Source organism: Strongylocentrotus purpuratus, unplaced genomic scaffold (genome assembly GCF_000002235.5).
Source record: "Strongylocentrotus purpuratus isolate Spur 01 unplaced genomic scaffold, Spur_5.0 spur5_scaffold_8, whole genome shotgun sequence".
Lineage (NCBI taxonomy): Eukaryota > Metazoa > Echinodermata > Echinoidea > Camarodonta > Strongylocentrotidae > Strongylocentrotus > Strongylocentrotus purpuratus.
The window spans coordinates 5,375,780-5,400,957 of record NW_022145614.1 but is presented as its reverse complement, the minus strand read 5'-3'; the positions used below and the strand labels follow the sequence as shown (position 1 = coordinate 5,400,957).

The 25,178-nt window shown below is 35.5% G+C and overlaps 1 protein-coding gene and 1 long non-coding RNA gene across 2 annotated transcripts; one reads left to right on the top strand and one right to left on the bottom strand.

Moving 5' to 3' along the window:
- Positions 1–890: 890 nt before the first annotated feature.
- On the bottom strand, positions 891–23,695 carry LOC594596 (transcription factor E2F5). Its single transcript, XM_794030.5, has 8 exons — positions 23,540–23,695; positions 14,956–15,065; positions 13,546–13,707; positions 12,380–12,488; positions 10,674–10,866; positions 9,526–9,711; positions 7,642–7,725; positions 891–5,289 (listed from the first exon to the last, which is right to left on the bottom strand). The coding sequence occupies exons 1-8, from the start codon at positions 23,654–23,656 to the stop codon at positions 5,180–5,182; spliced, it is 1,071 nt and encodes a 356-aa protein (XP_799123.2). The 5' UTR covers positions 23,657–23,695; the 3' UTR covers positions 891–5,179.
- On the top strand, positions 4,454–25,056 carry LOC115920173. The gene is made up of 3 exons (XR_004062223.1): positions 4,454–4,467; positions 9,587–9,591; positions 24,975–25,056. It is a non-coding gene; the product is annotated as an uncharacterized LOC115920173 (long non-coding RNA).
- The last annotated feature ends 122 nt before the right edge of the window (positions 25,057–25,178 follow it).

The window sequence follows — 25,178 nt, the reverse complement described above, 5'->3', positions numbered from 1 at the left end:
GAAATTTCCTGCAGTGACGTCATATGCTATTGCGTAATACAGCTCTGAAACTGGGCTTTCTTCTGAGCGTTCTGAGTTGCCATTTTTAAAGCTAGATTCCAAAATTATTTATGATTTCTAAGAAAAATCATTGTCATGTTCGGAATCTCTGTCAAAAATTAATCTGCGTCTTTATTTAATTTTTTAGCCCGTTTTGGTTAGAGTGGCCCTTTAACCTTTTTTTTTCTGAGACAAAAATTATTGTAAAAACAATTTTCAGCACATTCGTAAGAGCAAATATCCATTGAAATTAATAATTTTAGATAATCTTTTTAATAAATACCAATGCATTAGCCAAAACGACATGCCGTCAATACTTTGTTGAATTACACATGCATATCTGCTATATACTTTTGTTGTTGTTGTTGCAGAATTTCGAAGATTGGGGGCATTTGACAAAGAATATTTGGGAGAGAGTACAGAATTAAGAAATATCACTTTCTTCAAACCACCATTTCACAATATCCGAATATAAATATTGTTTGCAAGTCCTTTAGCAGTTTAAAAAAAATTGGGTAAATTGTTATGATAGACTATGACTTTCTACAATCCATCAGATTCCGGGCAACAATAACAAAAAGATGATGAGAATGGTTGTTAAACCAAAATGAAAATATATTCAATCAATCAAAGAAAACTTTTTAGAAGGCAGTACATGTGCTAATGGTACATTATGGGAAGAAACTCCCAAACTGGAACAAAAATATGCTGTTGTGTCTTTTGGTTGCGCATTCCCATAAACCTGTATTAACTCCAAAATGTACGATACTTTTAACACAAAAGAGAATTTCATTTCAAAATGAAAAAGCTGGTTAAACAGTAGTCTAAACAATTGGACACAAATACATTCATTTTCATTTTTCAAGCATTTTTTAATTTCATTATTGACACAACACTGTGTTCATTCACTCAACTTCTCAACCCTTTGGAAGAACTGTGTACAAAGTGAAGGATATACAAGAAGAGAGCTGACAAACGTTGTATTGACAAGGAAAAAATGTACAACAAACATTATCTATCAAGACAATTGATAGAAAAAATAATAGGTTCGAGACAGGACACATCAAACATAAAAATATAGATCCTACAACAGTTGTAACAAAAAAAAAATTGTTTGAGGTACCGGTAAATATTCTGACAAACAAAACACGATGCTATTTTCCTGGGTTTGTTGAGCATAATTAAGCCATACAAACTCCATCTATTACTTCAAATAATTAGGATGGTTACATTTAAAATGTTACACTCTGTTCTCTTTAGAAATATTATTTGGTTTTAAATGATTACTGGTCAATGGTTTTGGATTAATGAGGTAGTTCCGAAGTGAAGTAAAGATGCAATAGCTGGATGCAAGGATGTTGGTTTTGGCTTTGACCTAAATAGAAAATGGCTAAACTTGGAATCTTAGGAATAATCTAATGTAAGGGTGGTGTTTACAATAACAAGGATTTTCTTAAGTGGATTGGAGCATGAACCTACTTAGTTGGAGTTGGGGAATTCCCCCGTCGGATTCCCCCAAGCATGTGGGTTTCTCATTAGCCTTACATGCATTTATGTATGTGGAGCCTGAAAGGCATTTCAAACTCATATCCTCTAATACAGAGTTAACATCCTTCTGGCTCAGAACAGATATATTGTTTCTTTCAAATGTAGACAAAATATCAATAATAACCACAGCAAAACAAGGTTTAACATTTTTTAGACCCTTCTTATGAAGTGCCACTTGTAAATTGTCTGTTCAGAGACAGAAGGACGTTAACTCTGTATTACATGATATGAGTGAATGCCCTTCTGGCTTTCAACAGACAAAATGACAGTTCCATTTAACAATCTGTGTTATTGCTTCGACATTGGTAGCATGCAAAGAATGGAGAAAATTATACAGAGCAAATTAAACCGAGAGGATGAATAAGTAAATAAAAATAATATGAATATGCATCAGTATCACACCGTGTGGTAAGAGTAATGACAAGTGTTTTCCATAACATTTGACAGACAAAAAACAGCTTGTGTCCATCAAGATGAATCAAGTGCTCTATGAATTTCAATACTTTTTCTCTCCTATGAGTCATAAGAGCATACAAAGTAACAATATCCCTTTTTTCCATTTTGTGTAAGAAATAGTTTCCTGAATATCACAATTATTTGCCCCCTTCCCCCCCCCCCCCCCCCCAACTCACTCAACTAAACACTGGCTATAAAACTATCAAATGTTGCTGCTCTTTATGAATAGTCAACACAGGGTAGATATTGAATAAAAAGAAATGTTAAAACATTCATTGAGCGGCTGATCATTTAACAGAATGCTCTTAAAAATTTAAAGATAAGTGTCGACAATCTGCTGATAACTGAAATGGGTGACTGAATTAAACAACAACAAACTTAGAATACATTCCACAGCCTTTAAAATGGCATGTTCCAAGGCATTCTTTCCAATATAGTTCCCTATGAAGTTTTATTTATCAATTTTATTTAATTGTAAATTCTATGATCAAAATATAATGTGCTTAATGACATTTCTATTTAATTACTTGAAGCCCTTAATAACTCACTTATTTCATCTTAGTGAACTTCATGGAATCAAATATTAGATAAAAACTACAGTTTTGCCCAACCAGTCAGGTGAAGGGACACAAAGCAATTCTCTGAAATGTGCCCTTTACCATAAGAAATGGAAAACCCCTTCCTATGAACGATGCGGTGGTTCTTATAAGTATCATTACCAATAGCAAATACTCATATTAAAGGCAGGGTATTTTTACCAATGTAGTTTTACCAGCGCTGCAATGTATTTTTGATTTCGCCATCATTTTGGTGAAGGCGTACATAGAGAGATCTCCGGTTCCTGTACCCAAGAAACATCGTACCTGCGTCACGCAGTTGGTGATGCATGGTGGGACATGGGTGTTGACATATCAGGACCATTTTGTGAGCAGCAGATGGCAGTATATGTACAATCTGAAGTAAAGTCAGTAGAACACCCTGCCTTAAAGAGATTTGTCATTTATGGATGAAAGAAATGGCTAAATAAACATTACACCTCAGGGCACATTCAACTGCCCAAAAGTTGTTTAAAATTTGAGGATCTATGCAAAAGTTGATAAACAAATGCTCTCACATCAAAACAAATACACGTAGGAAAGAGAAAAACGGAGAAGCGGAATCATAATTCTACGTAGAATTTCATATATACATGTATTTTCATATTAGGGTTTTTATACAAATGTTAACAGGGTAATAAATATATTTTCCAAAAATTGATGGGCAAGTCTTCCTTTGATGAGAAGCAGGGTTCAATTTCTACAAGACACAACATACATTATGAATTAAATAGAGCATAGGTATTAGTAGTGATAAGATCTTATTCTGACTGGAGTCTAACATAAGTGGCATCAACAAAATGGCTAGGACTACGGGGAGAGAGAGTGAGCAAATTCGCGAGAACCATTGAGAAATTACTAAAACATGTAGAACCATTCATCCAACTAACTTCAAAGACCATGCATTACTTTAACTTTATTCCTACCATTAACAACTGCTTCTATTTTGTTAACTTTAATTCACTTTACATATAAAACTCATGTGAAGCAACAAGGCAACAGCATTGTCATACAAAGTCTGGAAGATGGTACGGTTGTTGTCAAATACAAAGGGAGAGAGCAGCTTCATGGGACCTTAAGAATATTTATCCAACGGAGGACTCTTTGCATGCACTTTACTTTTCACAATTCCTATTTACAACTTCAAAACATTGCAGTGCATGCTATCAAGTACTGAGTGTAGGTTATTTCTGAATCCTGCTTAAGCAAAAACATATTCATGTATTTATTCAATTTTTGTCTCATTTCTTCTTTGAATAATGATGTTCATTATTTTACAGCATTTCAAAATCAACATTGTAAATTGAGGAAAGGATAAAATCACTCTCGCATCGGGCTTAACAACAAACATGAACTACTCTTTCATCAGCTTCGTTTTCTTAATTTTACAGATGAATACAATGGCATAAACAGGGTAAAGTGGGAACAAAGACTCAACTGCTCCTCATTCAGCCTTGTATTGCTACCTTCATAATAGAATTGATGACAATTCTTTTTGTAAAACTTACAAAATATTTGGTTTCTATTCCTTAATCATTGATTCTTTCAGCACCTAAAACTATTGGTGCAGTAAACCAAAGAGCCAGAGAGCCTATATACTGAGGCAACTTGCTGCTTTGGAATTTGTGAATTTGTGAAATGTTTTACAATATTCTGGATGGAGAATAGCTATAAAATGAGAGCTAAACATTTTTGAAAATCCCCAGTAATTTCTGATTAAATATTTTCCATTTCTGAGGGCAGTTGCAAATCTAGATGCCTTTACCAAATGTGCTTCGGAGCAACAAGCATGAACACACAAGAATCATGCTATGGGGTAACATTAATTGTTCGCTCATTGTAACAGATACAATGGCTAAAAAACAGCCTAATTTTTTAGTCTACTTCATCGATTGGGAGTACTGGAATACCGAGGTATAGCCTTATGCAGCAATGCTATAGCATGCAGAGAAGGCATCGTTCACTTTCCAATTGGATAAATCTTATTCAATGGACAGACTTAATACAAAATTAAGAAAATATCATTAATGTGAACACAATTATCTTTCACTGCTATCATAGAAAGAATGCGAAAACAATGGATTTTTAATATTCATAATATTTTCCTATCAGTTCATGGCAATGATTATTCATAAAATCATAAAAATATTTTTAAAAACCTCTTGTCACGTAGCTCATTGTTAAATTAAATACAGTAATAAAACAAATCAAAAATGAAAACAGAAGGAGGTATATTTAAATCATATATATATATATATATAGATATATTATATGGCTTGTAGCTCCACAGTTCATTGAAAACAGTTCAATCTACGTCATAAATTTCAGAACAAGGATTTGCAACGTTGCCTGTGATTACATAACCCAAAGTTTGATAAAGAATCACATTATCAATGAATAATACAAAACAAGAAAATGAAACAATACAAAAAAATCAAATTCATTCATTTCATTTGTTCTTCAAAAAAGGCCACTACTAGTATAAAAAAATGAACATATAGAAAAATTTACAAGGAATGATTTCTTTGCTGGAGCTTTCCCTATAATTGGGAAAAGAGATCAAAGAGGTCTGCAGCACCTTCACTGTCATCAAGATTGAAGTAATAGTCTTGATCGTTAGGCGCAGGTGATAATCGCAATAAGGGATACGCTGTGGAGATAAAAAGAAAGTAACAGCATCTTGGTTAAATGCATTACCATTAGTTCATTACATGTACACGCATATTAAGTCTCTCAATCTCCATTTTGTAGGAGCGTGCAGATCACCCATCTGACAAATATAGTATGGTCTGTTTCAAGTATTTTGACATGGCATCTACTATCTTGACAACTACCTGTAGATGTAGTGATATTTCAATCACAGAAATTGAAGCTAACTGCTTTAATAATGCCTACAGAGGAGCTAAGGACGAAATGCTACAATTATTACACAAACGCAATACTGTGTAGTTAGATTTAGAAGGGAAGATATGTTGAAGAGTCTTGTACTACCATGTTTCAGGATAAAATGTTCTTATTTATATGGGTAATTAACTCCCCTAAACAGTTTCTGGATAACATATTCATATTTATACGGTTAGATAGCTCCCGTAAACAGTTGCCTTTTGCTATAAAATATAGTAATTACTTGAAATCAATAGTAACAAATCTAATAGTCATTCTGACATTCTTTAATATGAATCACAATTAATTGTTACTAATTTCATAGGTGTACATCTGCTTGGCATATGTAATACTACAAGGCCCAGATATAATTTTTGTTTGCATTTGATTAAAAATTTACCATAAAGACTAATAATCATATGGTGTTCATATGTTAACATGAATCATTTCCATTTGAAAAAAATAACCAAAGATACAAAATGTGCATTCTACCATTACACATTCATTTCCTGTTACTTTAAAGACCTTAAATTTATCCTTTGACAGAATTCAACAATTACTATAGAACAAGGGCAAATTTTCTTCACCTCTCTACAGACACTAAACCTCAAAAACACTCTTAAGTTACAATGGGTTCTTTGTAGTCATTTCCTATTGGTCCCCACCCAGCCTGGGGGCTTTTCTTTTGAGTTTTAAAGGCGAAGTTCAATACCGGTCATGCTATTGCATTGTGAAGGTATACTCTAGAGGTTTTTAATGGAAAAGGCTGATTACATGTTCATGTAGCTAAACATGCATGGTATAGTTTTGGGATCATTAACATCAGTGATTAAGAATCAACTTAATATTGATGCAAAAACAAGAGTGAAAAGCAATTAATGGGACTATGCATACATTTAGGATTAGGTTTGTCAAGACAGTTTAAACTATTTTTCTTCACATTCAGAATACAAGGACATTATAAAGGGCAATCTTTCTCTTTTGACATCGCTACGAAGCAATGAGGGGGGGGGGGCAGCCCCAAATAAAATTAAAACATGGTTTATTTCTAGTTCGATACCAGGATCTCATCATTACACAGCAATTTACACATGTTGCTGAAATTATGTGATTTTCTGGGGTTTTTTCTCACTTTTTGTTGTGATTATAATTTGTTACATGTTTATTGAAATATCCCAAATTTATAGTCGGGCAAAAAGTTTTTCTCATTATGCCACTGATACAAAGTCTACTATGACCTTCTATATCTGAATAAACAGAATGAGAGAGAAAGCCAAGAAATTACTTTTCACTTTTATAAACCCAACTGTCTCTTTAAGTCTTGTCTTTCCCATAGGACCTCTTGTGGGAGGGTGGATGTATTGATTAGTAAACGTGTGAAGTTCATGAATAAGATCTTTTCTCTCTCAACAAAGACCAGGATTATCTAATCAATGAAGGATTTGTTGTACTTAACACATCAATGCTCACTTCAACATTCCAGCGTTTCACTGATCAGAAACACAGACCTCCTCTGTGATACCATAGTCTGTATAAGTGCATTCCAGACCTCTTCATGCAATATGTTCATTAAAAGTTCCATTCAAACTAAACACCCAAAAATTTTGAGACTCACTCCTTTCTTTATGAATAATTCAATATTTGCAATGTAAACATTGCTCAAAATAAAGCTATATTCTACAGCATTTTAGTAAAGCTACATCTTTTACTGAAACATTTGTACTTGGATAAAACATTAGCAATCACAAAGACAGCCATTCATTAAGTACACAGATTCATAATGAATTGACAAAATTAAGTTGGAACAAGAATTAGAAAGTTTAAAAAATGTACTTTTGACACTTTGTCAGGAATCATTTTTGCCAGTTTTCAATCACTTTTTAAAACATTGCAAGTTTAAAATTGATAGAGCTCAGTAAAAGTGAGAGAGTACATATACTAAACATCCTCAGGCCTCCCGATTCAACAAATCTGTAGCTGAAGCTCTTTATTTTCCAGGATTAATAGAGAGAAAATGCTTACTTTCAAAGTGTCGAAATGTTTCTTATTAATAATCGGTACTTGGTTGATGTGATACATGCAATGCATGTAAATGAAATATCATAAGAATTATACTCACTTTCAGGATCTGCAAAGTCATCCGTATACATTCCTTCCTTATAAGGATCAAACAGCATATCCGTTTGAAGATCTTTCAGACTCTCTGTAACAAGGAAATATGTAAGATGGTTATAAGAGGGCAAATGAGTGTGGTAAAATAATAAATGCTACATTTAAAATGCTGTACCAAACCAAAGGGTGCTCAAGATGCCTACAAACTTCTTAAGAAGTCATTGAACATACAATCAATCACTCTGGAGTCTTTTCATCTGAAAATAGGAACGTCATTCTCCTATAAGAAATACCTATTGTGGAGGTGTCAAGGTCATTAATCTTCAAGTGAGAAGTTGGGAGTTTGAATCCCAGCCTAGCGCTAACATCATTAGGTAACTATATCTGTAAAGTGCAGTGCTTAGAGACATTGTATTAAGCACTATATAAAAGCGGAATATTATTATTATTATTGAGTCATCCTTCAACATTCCCTACTCTTCACCTAAGTGTTAATGTGAACCTGATATGCCTCAGAACTTCACAATGGCCACTTGGCTATAACTAAACATTACTTTAATATTGCACTGTATGGAGTATCACAGCATGTGACAGATAAAGGGGCTACACAGTACAGGAAGCCAAATCATCATTATCATCATTGATAAGATACCCATGACCTTGACAATCTAAGATGACCTTCATACAAGTACATCGATTTATAATGAAAGTAGGTTAAGAGAATCAGACGCGTGATCGATATGGGTGTGAAACACGACACTGCCAGCAGGATTTTTGACACCTCAACTGTGTGGAAGTGGAAAGGTCCTATCTTGTAATCCAATACTACATGAGTAGATCACATGCCCAACACAATTAACAGTGACATCATATGTGTGTACACACACACACAAATTGTATAGATATCCTAATTTCAAACTGCATGAAGGGAATGCTGCTTTAGGAAAAAAATATCAACTTTTGACTATTTATTCCTATACTGGACTGACCCATCTTGTATTTTAATAATAATAATAATAGCCTAATAGTCCACTCCAAATTATATTAAACCAAATGGAAATTCTTTTTGCCCAATTGATCGTGAGCCCGGCAGCCACTGAGCAGCGCCAGATCGACGTTGCTCTATCCCTTATTGTTGAACGCCAAACAAGGTAGCAACAACTCCCATCTTTTAACCTCTTTTGGTATGACGCGGCCGGGGTTCGAACCCACGACCTCCCGGTTGTGAGGCGGATGCTCTACTGACTGAGCCAACACTCCGGTTCATGCAGCCTATGGAAGGATCATAACATAAAATTCAAAACCAAAGGCAGCTTTTTCTTCTTCTGAGTTTTAGTCAACAGACAAGAATATGCAAAGAATGTATTTTTGTAGGATGATATCAGATTTATCAAAAAGGTTAGAGAGACAAATGTACAGAATTTGAAGTAAATAAAGTACAAGATAAGTGAACCTTGGAGTAAATGAGGTAGGGAGTGAAAAAAAGTGAATGGCGAAGGGGAGAAGAGCACAAAAGAGAAAATAGAGACAAAAACTGAGAGAGAGAGAGAGAGAGAGAGAGAGAGAGAGAGAGAGAGCGGAGGAGGAGGAGGAGGGGTGTGCATGTTCCATCTCTCCTGGACTAGGGATGGAATGGAGAAGACTTTAAAAGAAAATGAAGAGATGAACAGAAAGAGAGAGAGAAAGAGAGAGAGAGAGAGAGAGAGGGAAAGAGAGTGACAGAGAGAGAGAGAGAGAGAAAGGAGACAGAGAGAGGGAGAGAGAGGAAAAGGAGACAGAGAGAGAGAGGAAAAGGGATAGAAAAACATAAAGAACAGGAAATATAGCAAAACGAGAAAGAGAGAGAGAGAGGAAGGGACTGGGCAATTACAAAAAATCTACTTCATCTCACCTGGACTAGCACCATTTAAGCTCTCTTCCGTCACCTCTTCCTTGATCTTGGTTTCAGTAAGCATAGGTTCTGCAACAGGAATGACAGAGACTGGGGTTGGTGTAGCCACTACTGTAGGTGGTGTGGGTTGCCTCACTTGCTGCTGCTGCTGCTGTACTACTACTGACGGCGCAGAAATGGCTTGTGCTGAAAGAGTAATCAATGTCATAAATGATAGTTTATTTGCTTGTAGAATAAACAGTAAAGATCAGTTTGCAGCACAAAAATATTCCCTGTTCATATCAGAAGTAAATCAATAAAAAAAAAAAACTTTTTAATACAGGATTCAAGTTTACTGTGACCAATATCGCAATAGGTTTTAATACAAATTTGACAATAATTTAACAACCTTAACCAAATTCAGTTCAATCTTAGGATAACCATTTTCAAAGTGTACACAGATAGTTTTAGAAGCATTTGAAAAATTTAGGTGCTTGTTCAAAAAATATATGTGACAATGCCACAAAAGCATTTTCAACTAATGATGGTCTAACAAAATAAAAGCAAACACCAAATACTGCACTACTCAGGTACATAAACATTTTTAAACTAGACCCTTGCAGATCATTATCATATATGAATGGATCTTTGAGATGTAACCAAAAAGTGATGAGAAAATTTATTCTATAACATCCATGGTTCAGGACATCACCTCCACAAGGCCAGAGCTGCCAACCTTGTGTGACCGAAAACCAAAAACAAATGAACCATGATGGCAAAAAAAAGAAGGATTTCATTAATTCGAAACTTACGACCACGGAAGACACACTTCCAATGCAGAAATGTCCATTCCTCATGATGTTTTTTTCTATATTAGGACCTATAGTTTATTTACAAGTAGTATTTTCATTTTTTTGGAGAATATTTTTCTCTTCAAGTATGTTTTCAAGTATGTTTTAACCATATTTTTCTATTGAATTTGTGATCAAAATAACATTAAGGGCAGTTGTTTGGCGTGCGGTATGTTAAAAAAAAAAAAAAAAAAAAATTATTTAAAAAAACGTTTATGAAGAAAAAACATAGTACCGTAATTTGCATTAAAAAATGGAATAATTCAGAGAAGAATGTAATGGTTGGCAGCTCTGCACAAGGCTTCCACGATTTGTTACCTATTGGTTCTGCCGGCACGAGCCGACTAGCTCTGGTGATTCTCTGGGCAGGTGCAGGAGGCTGGAGGTTGTGGGGCGGTACTGGAACCACCACAGGACTATTGCTCGTCTCGTCCTTGTTGACTAGAAGCACGTATATAGGACCGTTAAAACTCTTGAGGTGAACCATGTATCTTTTCTGATTGTCTGGGCCCTGGAGTGACAGAAAAGAAAGACAACAAAGTTGTTTATATTACTCATGCAGCAAGGTGACAAAGCAAGATTACACTTGTAGATAAGCAACCCATAGACTACAACTTTAAGCCCTACTCAAGGGACTTCATAATTGGGGATTTATGCCTTAGTATGAAGGGAATTAAAGCATCAGCATCATTTTTATCGCAGGACCTTTGGTTAGAAGAAGAATGCTCTACCACTGAGTCATTGCAGTCCTAAATGCTAATTTACATATGCAGGAAAAAACACTTTTTTTTATTAACCATTTCAAGACAGGATTTATTACATATTGTTCCTCAAATTGGCAATAATAACACCTTCTTGTATAAGCCAGTTCAAAGATACAATCTGAGCATGAGCAGATAAAGGTCATTTGTACCAAAATGGTAAAACCCACAGAGATGAATACTGGATATGCGCTCATGAAAGTTATGTAACATTATTCATTTATGCACCAACGGTACATTCTACGATACGCAGGTGGAAGTATTCTTTTCAAGAGGTCAAACAAAAGGTATTCATGAAGCACATCTAGGACTTTGGCAGTTATTATTCTAAGATGCTCAAAGTGGAACTTCTCCATGTGTAAAAGATCTGTGGATATTTGGGGTCATTTGTACCATGTGCTATCTGTAAACTCCTTTATTGCCTCAATGTTAAAATGTAATGTAATTATTTCTAGGATTAAATTTTATTACATATTGTTCTTCAAATTGGCAACAATAACACTTTTTGGTATTGCCTCAATGTTAAAATGTAAATTTTCACAAAACAAAATATACAGACAAAAAGAATTATCAAAAAGTTGGAAAAAAATTGAGAATTTTGATCAAAAAGTAATGACTTTAAATCTCTCAAACTCAAACTAAGAATTTCAAATTGTATTTTTCTTTTTTTAATTCCTGACATCAAACACAACATAGTCAAAAATGGATTCAGTGTGTGCAGAAACTTTTGCCATTTCTCCTCATGCATGTAGCACATTTTGTAAGGCTCTGAATCAGACTTTATTAAGCCAAACCACAAATTGTGGAATGATTGTCACATAAAGGTCAATGAATAACAACTGCATACCTGTCCTAAGTGTATTCACTTAGCTCTGTGTTAGAAGATACAGAAACGTATTACACTTCCTGCTCCATCACTAATAAAAATTAAAAACTAATAAAACAATGTGGTTCACTGCATCATATTTCTGAACAGGGCTCACCTGGCAGGAAAAAGTTTAGTTTTCGATCAAAATTCACAATTTTTTCCATCTTTTTGATAATTCTTTTTGACCATATATTTTATCAGATTTTGGGTTGCCATGTCTGAAGAACATCTCAGAATAAATCAAAAATAGTTCTACTATATAGCAGAAATGAGCATTGACAACATCGATTCTGAGAAATATCATAATGTGTATTTACATCTATTAAATTGTATATAATTTTCCTTTTAGAAGCCGACAAAAAGGAATCCAAGAAAAGGTATTTCTGAGTTCTTACCCTTTCAGGTACAGGTACTTCCAGCTGCGTTCCTGAAGGGGCTTGTACTGCTAGTAATGTGTCGCCTTTGAAACATCTGCATAAATCTTCATGTGTTACATACGCTAATGTGTGAAAGAGTTAAGGAGAAACATGAGGGTGTTCACTGACATCAAGTTCACCAGATCACCATCTCTAAGTTCTATATCAAACATTGTCTTATGTACTTCAAAAAAAGAAGAATAATGGACGCAGTTGGATTAACACGTGTGTGCCTGTACAGTATTGCTTGCTGGTATGCTCCCTAGAGAGAGAAGCGTATACACTTATCTGTGCAACAAAGTAACTGAATATAATGACCTTAGTCATGGTTACTGTAAAGCACTATACAAATGAAATCATCATTATTATTACTATTATTGTAAAATCAATTATATTTCAAGTACAGATGTTTTGCACATGAAATAGACATATTTTCAAGAGTTGCTTTCATATGGCTGGACTTAACTAAATTGTGTGCTACAAATTCCAAGAACCCTACAAAGACCCAACAAACTTGGCAAATAATGACATCCTTTTCAGTACATGTGTATTATGACAGAAATGACAAGCACTTGTAAATGAATTCCTCCATGACAGAACTACCATAAAACAAATCCACGGGAACACTACTAACATATTTGCCTGGATCAGTTTTATGTCGGACGGGCAGTGTGCACAAGAGATACCTAATCATATTATCTTTTAATGTATTTTACCGTCACTAAGCAACTTACCCACAAATAGTAAGTATCTGGGGTTTTGAGTCCTACTTTTCTTTGAGGTACTAAAGGTACATGTACACGTCAGACAAAGTTATGACCAAAGCAATAGAAGGTGATGCACAGGTCTTTTGTTTTATTTGTTTTGTGTTTTATTTCTTGTTGTTTGCTCTGAAATGCTAAGTACAGTGCTTTGGCATATCCCTTTGCACTGCAGCCTGTCAGTGTTTACATGACTTATTCTTATTACATACCATTCCTTTTCAATTTTCAACACTATATTTACAATGTACATGTACATATCTTAAGACCTGTCCTACACATTCATTCTAGTTGGATCCCAATTTTTTCTTCACACACACACAATTCCATTCCTCATGCTCCACATCCAGAAGACCGAGTCGTCCTCAAACCATGAAAGGATATCTGCTATTCTCTACATCATCTGTCACGTTCCTGATACTCTGTTGGACCCTCGACCTCTGCTGGTCCAGCTCCTGCTCAATTTGGTCTAACTGGTCAAGCTCTAATTTCAGTTCCTCCACCCGGTCTGTGGCTTCCTTCGTGTTGCTACCCGGTCCGCCGCCCCTGCACGCAGAAGAAAAGAAGAAGAAATTCAAAATGCATCGATCATCATAAAAATATTGACTTTTTGCATAGTGCTTCAATATTACATTCCTCCAGTGCATGCTTGGTACAGTCAAACCTGCTTTAGTGACCACCTATCTACAAAGACCACATTTTTGGTTTCCCTTGAAAATGGTTTCTCATTGAAACATGTACTAAAGGAACCTGGCTTCAAAGACCATTTTTTGAGTTTCCCTTGGGGGGTCACTATAGACAGGTTTGACTGTACATTTATCCCCTGCAAGTCTCATTGCATAACAAAAACAACATCTGCTTAAGTGCCCATCTTCTTCACATGGGTCAAGACAGACAAGTGGGCATAGGGCAAGGATTTGAAATCTCAGCCTCTTCATTGAAATTCCTGCAGTTTCTATGATAGAGTAGTCAATCCATACTCAAAATTTCAACTATGTTTCATTACATGCAAGAAATTAATTGACTTAATTCATAATACATGCATTTACGTACCAGTGTAAATTTGTAAAGTTGCTGCTTAAGTATCAAATTTCGAACCTATATGCCATCACACCAGGGGGGTGTTTCATAAAGCCGTTCGTAAAGTTACGCATGACTTTACGAACGACTTGTATATGAAGTGCCAGATAAGATGTCCAAAGTTTTTCCTTATGTTTTTATAACCTCAATTAAATTATCGCAAAAATATATACTTTGCATTAAGCATGTTTGTTATAATGAGAATGTTAATCTACATCTGCATAGTTCAACTTTAGTTGATGCAGTTAATAATGATTGCGCATCCCATTTGGCTTTTCATATATAAGTCATTCGTAAAGTCATGCGTAACTTTACGAACAGCTTCATGAAACACCCCCCCCCCCCCTGTACTATAAATGGGATAAACAGTCATCAAAATTTTCCTACTTGCTCGTTTCATGTACTGCCAATAACGAGCATATGTGTAGATCATCCATATGCAAAAATCAAGCTAAAAAATATTCAATCTTTTATCTCATTCTTGCATTTGAAACAACCTGTGTGGAGAGTACAAACAAGACATCAAAGGCTTCTCCTCTTAAACCTATTGTAACCTGATTTTGCAATGGCTGCGAAAAGTTTTTTTTCTTCCCCCACCCCAACCAGCAGGAATTTGATGCAATAAGAAGCAGGCTGCTACAGAAATATCATATAACGCCTTGTACATGTAATTCAGGACATTCTGTACATGAAAAGAGAAAATGTAATACTTACTTCCATTGAATACTGTTCTTTGATTTCTTCTCTATTAATCCAATTCCTTCAAGTACATTTGTGATGTCATATATTCTCCTCTTCTGTCGTACTGCTAATGTGTCAGCCGCCTGAATGTCAAAAAAAGAAAAGAAAAAAATATAATTCTTGATGTAGAATTGTGGAGATTTGAGGGAAATTAGTGACAATATTAGCATTATTTCTTTAACTCTGAGCATACAATGTCTTCTGTTGTAGAAGCATAGAGAACACATAAGGTGATTCAAGAGATAAAAGTAATACCATACATTATTTCTTTCAAATTCAACTCAAGCATACAATGACTTTTGCTATAGTAGCAAGTTACAGATACATGTTCCATAGTACATTACCAAATGCCAAGTATCATAGGATTCAAGGATTGTGAACATAAATAATTAAATATATTATTTTGTTGGATGCTTTGTCTGATTCAAGCTCTAGTAGGGCTATTACATGTAGCTGTAGCTTCATACAGTCAATACTATTAAAAATTTAAGTTATGGTTTGTAACATATCAGGCGATGGAGAAAAATTGCTTAGACTTCCCCTAATGACCTTTAATTCAAATCAAACCTCCACACATGACCTGCTTTTAACCTTATCTCATCTCATCTAAAATGTACCTATTTGTTATCCCTTTTTCCTCCCCCCTTTCAATTATTTCCTCCCCTTTTAACCTGCAGCCTAGCCAAGATTATGTTTTCCAGTGGCATTCTTCAATCAAAGTTCAATGGGTTTATTTTCTCCATCTGGCATCTAATCCCCTTAAAGGCCCACTGCACTACTGGTAGCTACTTGCGCCCTCTATATAACAAACAATGCCTAATCGGTGACCATTGGTCCCCCATGATCCTCTTTTTCTTATGTTAACTGAGAGCTGAGTTGATGAGATAACCACCTGTCCAGTGACCTTGCAGAGCGGTCTAATCCCTCCTGTAAACTACGGCAGATAAGCTTTAAATACAAAATGCATACATACTTGCAATGTTTGGTTGAATGTATTGAAACTGGTTAAATACATGCACATAATTATTTAGAAAGACACATACATGTACATGTATGTAGTCAATTTTGCTATAGTGGAAAGAGAAATGATATATATATATATTTCAACAAGTTTTCTTTGTTGTTTACCGTACAGTTCACAGTCGGTTAAAAATTCTTCACATCAATACCTGTACATGTACAAATAATTAGAAGAAATACACAAGATTCATACTGAGAAACTCCCAACTGAAATTATTGTATTACAGGAAATGAAATGTGATTCCATGAATATCAAGTTCAACAAGCGTTGTCAATTATGATCCCAACAGAAAAACTATTCTGCTAAAAAGTCTCAAAAATATGTTATTACAGATAAACTATCAGTATCAATGAAAATTAAATTCTTTGTTTGGTACTGGTAGCCATCAGGCAACTGATCCACTATATTTTGACTTCTTATGTTTTAGTAAATTGAATTCCAAAATTGAATTTTGTACAGTAATGTGCAAATTTTTTGCCGAGAATATGACTTCATTAAAAAATCCATGGAAATTTAGATTGTCATAATAGTTCTGAACTTCTGATTTCACCTTGATCAAGGCCTTTGTAATTTTGAGCATCAATCAAAATTCCTCCTACAGTACTTTATTTTATTTTTAATGTAGAAATTCTATTCACATTCTTCGCCAAGAAATTCCTTAAAGGTATTACAAAGTTTTGGGAAATTTGTGAAAAGTGATTCTGTACAATTTTGATATATTTGGATGCTCCTGTAGATGTATTATAAGCACAAGAAAAATTAGCCCCTAAAACACTTCTCCTTTCGAGAAAACTTGAATATAAAAATTTACTGGTGCTCCCGGTAAATATTGATAAATTTCAAATAGCATCTACAGCTGTACAACGATTGTGACCATGAAAATCACAGAATATGTAGTTGTGATATATATAATTTCCAAACGAGAATAGCTAATTGGTCGATTTTGGTCAAGAAACATTGCTTTATAGCTTAATTAATATCTTGACCTTGAGCTATGTAACATAAAGAGTTTATTATTTACAATTTCATAACTTTAGAATCGATTTCAACCGCAACAACGATCCCTGAATATTGTAGGATCGCAAATGCTTCCATGTTCATTCAAAACAAATTCATGACCCCATCCCAAAACTTTGTATTAGCTTTCAGAGTACATTCATATTATTTCTAAGGAAGCACCCATTTTTCTTTTGTATATGTGCTTGTAAAAATAGATCACTATTAAGGCTCATTCAGATACGATGCGGCAAATCTGCAACAGCTTTTTTAACGATGAACTAAAGTGTATAAAGACGTTTCACATATCTGTATCTTAGACCCCGTTCTCATTCACTTCGTTGGAGCGGTCTAACTAAGACCCGTTCCTCAGGAGCAGTTCTTAGGTGAGTGAGAACAGTCAAAGTGGTCCAGGAAGTGGACTTCTGGACCGCTCCAGAAAACCACCTCGGGAGGTGGTCTTGAGGAACGGGTCTTATTAAGAGCGGTTTGGACCGCTCTAACGTGCAATGTGAATGGAAGCGTACTTTGACCGGAAGTGAGCTAGTGACGTTCCGTGCGAAACATGTAGTACGGTACATACGGTTTGTATTCCGCGCGCGAAAAAAATGACCTGCTGACCTGAGCTGCCATAGCAACAAGACCACTTTGACTCGTGGAGCAGTTTGAGCCATAAAAAACTGCTCGGAGTGTGAACGCTCGCAAACCGTTCCTCAAGACCCGTTCCTCTGGAACGGTCTAACTAAGACCACTTTTAAAGTGAGTGAGAACGGGGTCTTATATCACAGAGTTCAGACAGAGAATAAGTGCAGGACCTTAGTTGCACGTAGTTGCCACTTATTTACCACGCTATATCTGAAAAAACCTTAAAGGACAAAGGATAGTCCTGTAAAAGAAAAGAGAAAAGTCTTGCAATATAATTCTTGTAAAACTGCTGAAGTTGCCAAGGTTGTGTTGTCACATTTAATGAATGCACCACATACTGTGACTTTAAAAATAATAGTTTCTTTTGTGACTATACAACATATCAAATACCTCTCTGTGGACTGTAACAACACAGTAGAAGAAAAAAAAATCTACCGGTACCCTAATATTAATCGCATCGTAGCATCCACCCCTCCCCCCCCCCCTTATTTTGGCGACCATTCACACAACATGTAGAGTACAAGGTTGAAAAGTAACAAATATTTGGCCAAGGTCTGACAAATTGCCTTGTGTACTTTTTGATCAAGCCTTCTCATAAAGCATGCAGTTTCTTTGTTTGTCTGTTTGTACTTTTCAAGCAGTGCTTGGGTAATTTCATACATAAATAAAAAAGACTACCAGTACAATGCATATTGAAAATAGAAACTAGAAAATTCTACTCGTTTTCACCTCAATACTCTGTGGCTAAGGTTTATGCAGTATCAATGAACTTAAAATGTAGTTTTGAACTTTAAAAAATTCTGTCTGTTTGGACTTTTCATGCAGAGCTTGGGTAATTATTTCCACACATGAATACAAAAAACTACAATGTATTCTAAACATAGAAACTGCATAAGTCTACTCTCATATATCTACCTTTTAACCTCAAATACTCTGTTGCTAAGATTTATGCAGTATCCATGCACTTAAAATGTAGTTTTGAACTACAGTGAAACCGGATGCTAAACTTGGATTGCCCATTAACTGGCTATACTAATGGTCTTGGACCATGCAGAGTTTTGTATCACTATTATCAAAGAAGATGCTAACCCTGACATTTCAATTGATTGAATGTGGGCAGGAAAAAAAAAAATAGAAATTGGTCAGCAAAATAGAATAATCTGATACGGAATATACCTATGCAATCTCAAATTGGAAGGTTAGTCACAAAACTGAGAACAACTCCCCTTTTGGTACAAGTACACTAATACTCTTTTAAGACATGTTTTGCTTTTTACACATGCTGTTTGAGTCCCGTACTAAGCGCCTATCCAGGGATAAGAAAATTCAGTGTACTCACTGCAATTCAATCGCCTGGACTAGCTGTATAGCGTGAATATTCATTAGGGCATTTTCTGCAGCTGCGCACTTGCTCAATCGCGTCGTCGGTGCGGCAACATGCAGAGTATACATTATATACATGAGTGATCGATCGGCAGCTCATCCGCTGCAGTACAAGCCGTAAAATAATCAAGCTAGGAAAAGTTTTGCTTTTATTACATCGCTGGACTTTTATCTCCAATTATGGATCACTTTAAAAGATATCTATTTGTAAACTTAAATACATGTGCAATAGAGAGTATTCAAGATAAGTTTGGAAACCCCCAGCTTAGAGTACTGAGATATTTGAGATATCATATGATGATATGAAAGATGGTGATTTGTTGATCTAATGTTAGATTTAGAAAGGCACTTATTGGACTTTATAAAATGATGACGTGGATCCTAATCAAATGATTGGTTTAAAGCGCACAGGTGACCATGCATTTATTTTGCCTAATGCGAAATTTGGATAACTACCGGTCAATATCCTATGGTAATGACCGGTCATTGGTGATCATGTTTTGCGATCGAAACCAATGAGATTTCATCGTTTTACTTTTACTTGCGAAAATGGCTGCCGCAGAATTTAAAACACCTACGTTTGAAATGCTTTTGACTGAAGAAATGAGGGTGAATAATAAAATAACAAAGATCCACGTCATAATTTTTTAAAACAAATATTACACAGCATTTTGTTCGGGCATTGGTAAAACTACTCATACTAATAAACTGCAGTGTATTATTTGCATACTAAACCTTTGGTCTAAACCGAGGGCATATTATCGCACATCGACATTATAAACTGTGTGTAATATGGCTTTGTGCTTGGAACCTTTGTCCATGAACACCTTTTCTTGTGAAAATGACATTGGTCATGTTGTTCTTGCTACTCTTTAAAACAGAATTCAAATATTATAATGTATGAAGAATTTTGATCTAAGTCTGCAAACTCTGCATGTATGTTAGTGCCCCCAAGTCCCAGGAATAGAATCTTACTTTTGATATTTAAAACTTTAGATCAAGTTAGATTTGGATACCAATCTAGTGGCATAGATCTAGAGGCCATCTGAAATTCTGTAGTTTGGACTTTGCTTCACGCCACGGTGCCACTAGGTCTAGAGTAGAGTCTAGTCAAGTAGACCTTGATTAAGTTAAGACCTAGAACTTTGATAAATGTCAACAGTAGACTAGAGGCAGAAGGCCCATTTGTGAGATTCTCTCCCATGTTAGAGATTTACATGTAGCTTACAAAAGAAACAGCAAAACATTTTTTGCCTCTCTGAATTTAGTTTTTAGGAGATCATTGGTTTAGTTAACAAAATCTGTTACAAAATATTTTTTGTTTTGAGTCGAGGTAATCCATTTGCAGCAAATGTAAATAAAAGATATAGGTATCCCAAATGGGAAACTGTCTCCAAAATAGGCTACAAATAATCTTGACATCATTGATGCAGAGAAGCTGTTTTTAATGGGATTAGAGGAATAGAGTAGTTTTGGAAACGCTCCCCCCCCCCCCCTCTCAAAAAATGAAATGGAAGCTCTATTTCCAATCATGTGCAAGAATATGTTTTGACTAATACGTGATGATACAAATTGTGCAGGGAAACCGCCTTCTAATTGATATATTTGGTAAATTATCATATCAATCCGGCCTGGATAGATACCACGAATGCCCTTCAACATTGAACATTTGGGCATATATTTCTGCTTTTTTGCGAATTTGGGTTGAAGTATTGCCATCTAAACCTCTGAAGGCAATATTTAAACAATATTGAATGGATATTTTGCAGCCAAAACCCTTGAACCGCAATTTAACCACTACCAGTCTATATCTTTAAGCTTGTCAAAAAGTTGGCAATAATCGCAAAATAGGGCGCTCATTGCTTTGGTAACCCTTTTCCAATCCCAAGGCCCAGACATTGCCTAGACCCCACACACAAAGTGAGTGCGTGCAGACAAGTCACATGAGCCATTTCCAAAACCATGATAATAAAAGACCCCCAAAAGTGGCCTTTCAAGTTTCACTTTACCAAAAGAACCTATTAAAGCATGATCAGACAAGTGACGATTCAAGCAATGATGAATGAAAGAGGAAAAAATAAAACGTTCAGTCCATCAATTACCAACAGTAGGGGCGCTGGTTCGAGAATAAAGATAGTCCGCATGAACGAGGATATCCTTGTAAATAGATCTACGGACAAATCGCGTCCTAAATAATTAGTCTACATCTAAGAATCATCCGCATTTTTGCAGACTCCTTTTACTTTTTCTGATCCTCGCACTGGCAATCATTAAAAACGGATTCCGCGTAATAAAATACCCCAGTTCACCATTTTTTTTTACGAGTTGTCCGTCTTCCCAATGATTTATCGTTCATAACGGGAAAGTTTCTGTGCTGCGTAAATCTTGGAGCATCATAGGACATCCTCGTTTATGCGAACGATCCTTATTCTCGGACCAGCGCCACCTACTGCCTTACTCATTAAATGATCCAGTCCAGGCTACGACATCAAATCAATCGTTCATTGTAAAAATGGAAAAGTATCACAGTAGAGACATTCCATTGCATTACTACATTAAAACGAAACTAACTTTACGTCGACATGCTGGCCTGGCCTAGAAGTAGGCAGTTCAGTTTAGACCTTCGCGATGGGGACAACTTCTTATAGTACGTACGCAGGTGCGCATTTCAGCTCCCTATACGAATCCACATACATCAGGGTGAGCGCGCTTTCGGCCACACTTTCGTGAGCTTTCGTGGTTCTGCCGAAAAAAAACACTCGGTTTATTTCGGATTTCCCTGCCTTCTGATTGGTTAAAACAATAAAATATGACGTCATTTCTCTTCGACAATTATCGATGCACATCGGAAGTGAGTTGTACGTTGAATAACCATCGTAGTAGATGGTTTTGCTCAAATCTGCCGACAAATTGATGAAATTCAGATGGAAGGAGTTTTTCAACTAACTTACAACTCCGTAATTAACAAAATTAAACATCTTACCTTCTTTCCTGAAAGTTTCATATAATGATGATGAGTAGATCTTATGGTAGATATGATAATATGATTGCAGTTTTTGAAAATTGCACGAACCGATTTTGATGATGCGACGCATGATGCGTGTACATGGTGTGTACGTGAATGAAACAGCTGTGTGAGTGACGTCGAGACCATTTCGTAGTCTTTGAATTCAGACCCGTTTGTGACTTGATTGACTTGTTTTTTCAAGTTTTGTTTATTGTATGTTGTATTTTATTGATAATTGTGATATTTATTTTAATATTTGGAATAATATTGTAATAATCTAGCATGAATTGGTTATATTTTGGGGGTAAAGTAACGATATTTTTTCGAAAAAACTGTTCATTTACTGCAAGATTGCTGCAAGTATAGACTACATAGACGATTTGTCACCTCATCCTTTTGTGTGGGTGTGTGCGTGCGTGTTGAGAGAGAGAGAGAGAGAGAGACTAGGAGAGAAAGACCGAGAGAGAAAGACCGAGAAAGAAAGAAAGAAATAGAGAGAGAGAGAAAAAAATAAAGAGAGAAAAAAGAAAGAGAGAGAGAGAGAGAGAGGGAGAAAGCGTGCGTGTGTGCGCGTGTGTGTGTGTGTGTGAGAGAGAGAGAGAGACTAGGAGAGAAAGACCGAGAGAGAAAGACCGAGAAAGAAAGAAAGAAATAGAGAGAGAGAGAAAAAAAGAAAAAGAGAAAAAAAAGAAAGAGAGAGAGAGAGGGAGAACGTGCGTGTGTGTGTGTGTGTGTGTGTGAGAGAGAGAGAGAGAGAGAAAGAAAGAAATAAATAAATAGACGAAGATCATTTGGTAAAAGTTTAGATTCAAAGGGTTTTTATTTACCTTTTATAACAATATGATGACAAAAAAATGGAAATTTGCATAAATTTGCATATTTTAATACGGTGCTGTTTAAAGATATTAAATTTCATATTTGCCAAACATCACTGAATATACTTGCCAAATTTCAGCGAGTTTGGTCATTGCATTGAAGAGATATGACTGTTATGAGGCTTAACAGATCACAAACTTCTGAAAACAATGGTGCCACTGCTTAAACACAGGTTTAATGGACTTCAATACAATTATAATAGGTTTGACCTTTTGATCTTTTGTCCTCATCAATATGGTTCTGAAAATTATTTTAAAAATCCGTATCTCTGGAACCGTTGGTCCAAATTGAACAATTCAAAGTGCATTGTGTAAATAAAAATGTGATCTTTAAAATGATATAGAAATCATCCCCTATCTCCTACAAAAAAAAAATCACCTGAACTGCCTACTAGAAGTCTACACCCTATTTAAATTCTGCGTTCATTGATCAAACACAACAATGAATGGCTAATTTCCATTAGACACACAGTTGCACCGCACTGTGCGCGTATACAGTGCAGTGCACACAGAGCGTTCACGGGAAGTTACGGGGCATTTACCGACTCCCGAATGAAATGTTATGGTCCGAAACGGAGCTAAAATAACACCATTCACCACCACTAATCATCCTGACAATCATTTACTTACTTGCTTAAGATCTAATACTCCATCTGGTGCTTCTTGAAGTAGACCAACGAATTTCGTAGTGAGCAAACCGAGGCTCTTTTCATGTCTACTCAGTGGCGTCTCAACAAGGGTAGCCATGCTTTCTCGCGAGGACCGTTACTATTATTCGAAGATCGTGGCTGTATTGTACGACATTGTCTCATTATGGAACAGTAGAGGGCAATATAGCTAATAAATTTGGCTACGGGAGCGTCCTGTGTCGTCAGGGTGACGGCGAGGAGGGTGACGAGGTGACGAACACAATGTTCTCATCTTACATTTCTTTCCCAATTTCCTCACTTTTTGAGGCACTCCAAGAGAGTCGCATCCCGCAAATTTGTTGGCCAATCTTCTAAGCGATCAATTATGCATGGTGCCTAGCTACCATATCCGTTCCACTTAATATCCCATACATTTAGTTTTGACACGTTTTGCCATAACATCATAGAAAATCTGATTAAGGAAGCCTTTTCCTTGCCAAATATGTTTGTAAAGCATTCCAATTTGTTTATATTCTGCAGATGACGTGTTGAAAATGGTTTAACATATTTAGGAGATAATTTGAAGGATTTAAACTCTTGCACGTCTGGGTTTTTCAACAAAATCTTTAAAGGGGGGTTCTCAACCACAATTACCTACCAGCCAACTAAATGTGAATTAATTAAGCCCCGATTTGTTTCAACATTTAGAACATCTATTGATTATCAAATGTTTTTGAATGGACCCAACCCATTTCTAAGGACAAGGGTAGGTATTAAGCCTATAAACTGAAATACTGGGAAGTGTATGATTTCAACTTGATATTACAATAAATAAAAAAGATGTCACCACCATAGTAATTATCAGATCACATTGTCATCATCAACATCATCATCATTACCATAATAACCATTCTGCAAGTCAACAACATAATCACATTTTGTAAGGTTAATGCTTCTTTACAGGTACATTCACTAAAGTGAAGTAATCTATTCTCCCTTCATTTTGTACATTAACACAATGCATAGGAAAGAAAGGGGTGGGTCATCTGATATGAACCTATATCTTTACTGTTTCAATATATTTTTAAGCATTAAAGTCTTTACTGAAAATTTATAATTATATAGTTTCATAATATAATATTTCACAATGTTCCAGAGACCGTTGGTGCGTGGTGTCCTTTTTGAAAGTTAATGTTTTTCATTTAATTTTTTTTTTTAGATGCTTTAATAATTTAAAAATGAAATAATCTTTCTAAAATTTGTAAACAGAGCTTGTTTTTTATCCAATCATTGTAGATTAGTTCAAATTGATTGACAAATAACTTTATCATTATTTACATACAACAAACAGAAAAATAATCAACAGTAATCTTGACCACAACAGACTTTTCTGTGTACATGATATCATTTATTAGATGTGCCACATGATTGATAAGTTTGTTCAGTTCAGAAGGAATGGAAGTACGGAGATGTATCAAACAATCAGAAATATCCACACACAATTATGTACAAATGAAAGACTAAATTGATATATATGTCATAAATATCCATCGTTAATTTCAGTCCTACAGACTGAACAGGCGAGTGAAGATTGGTTCATGTTCCATTGGACGGACAACTAAGGCCTTACATGTCATACA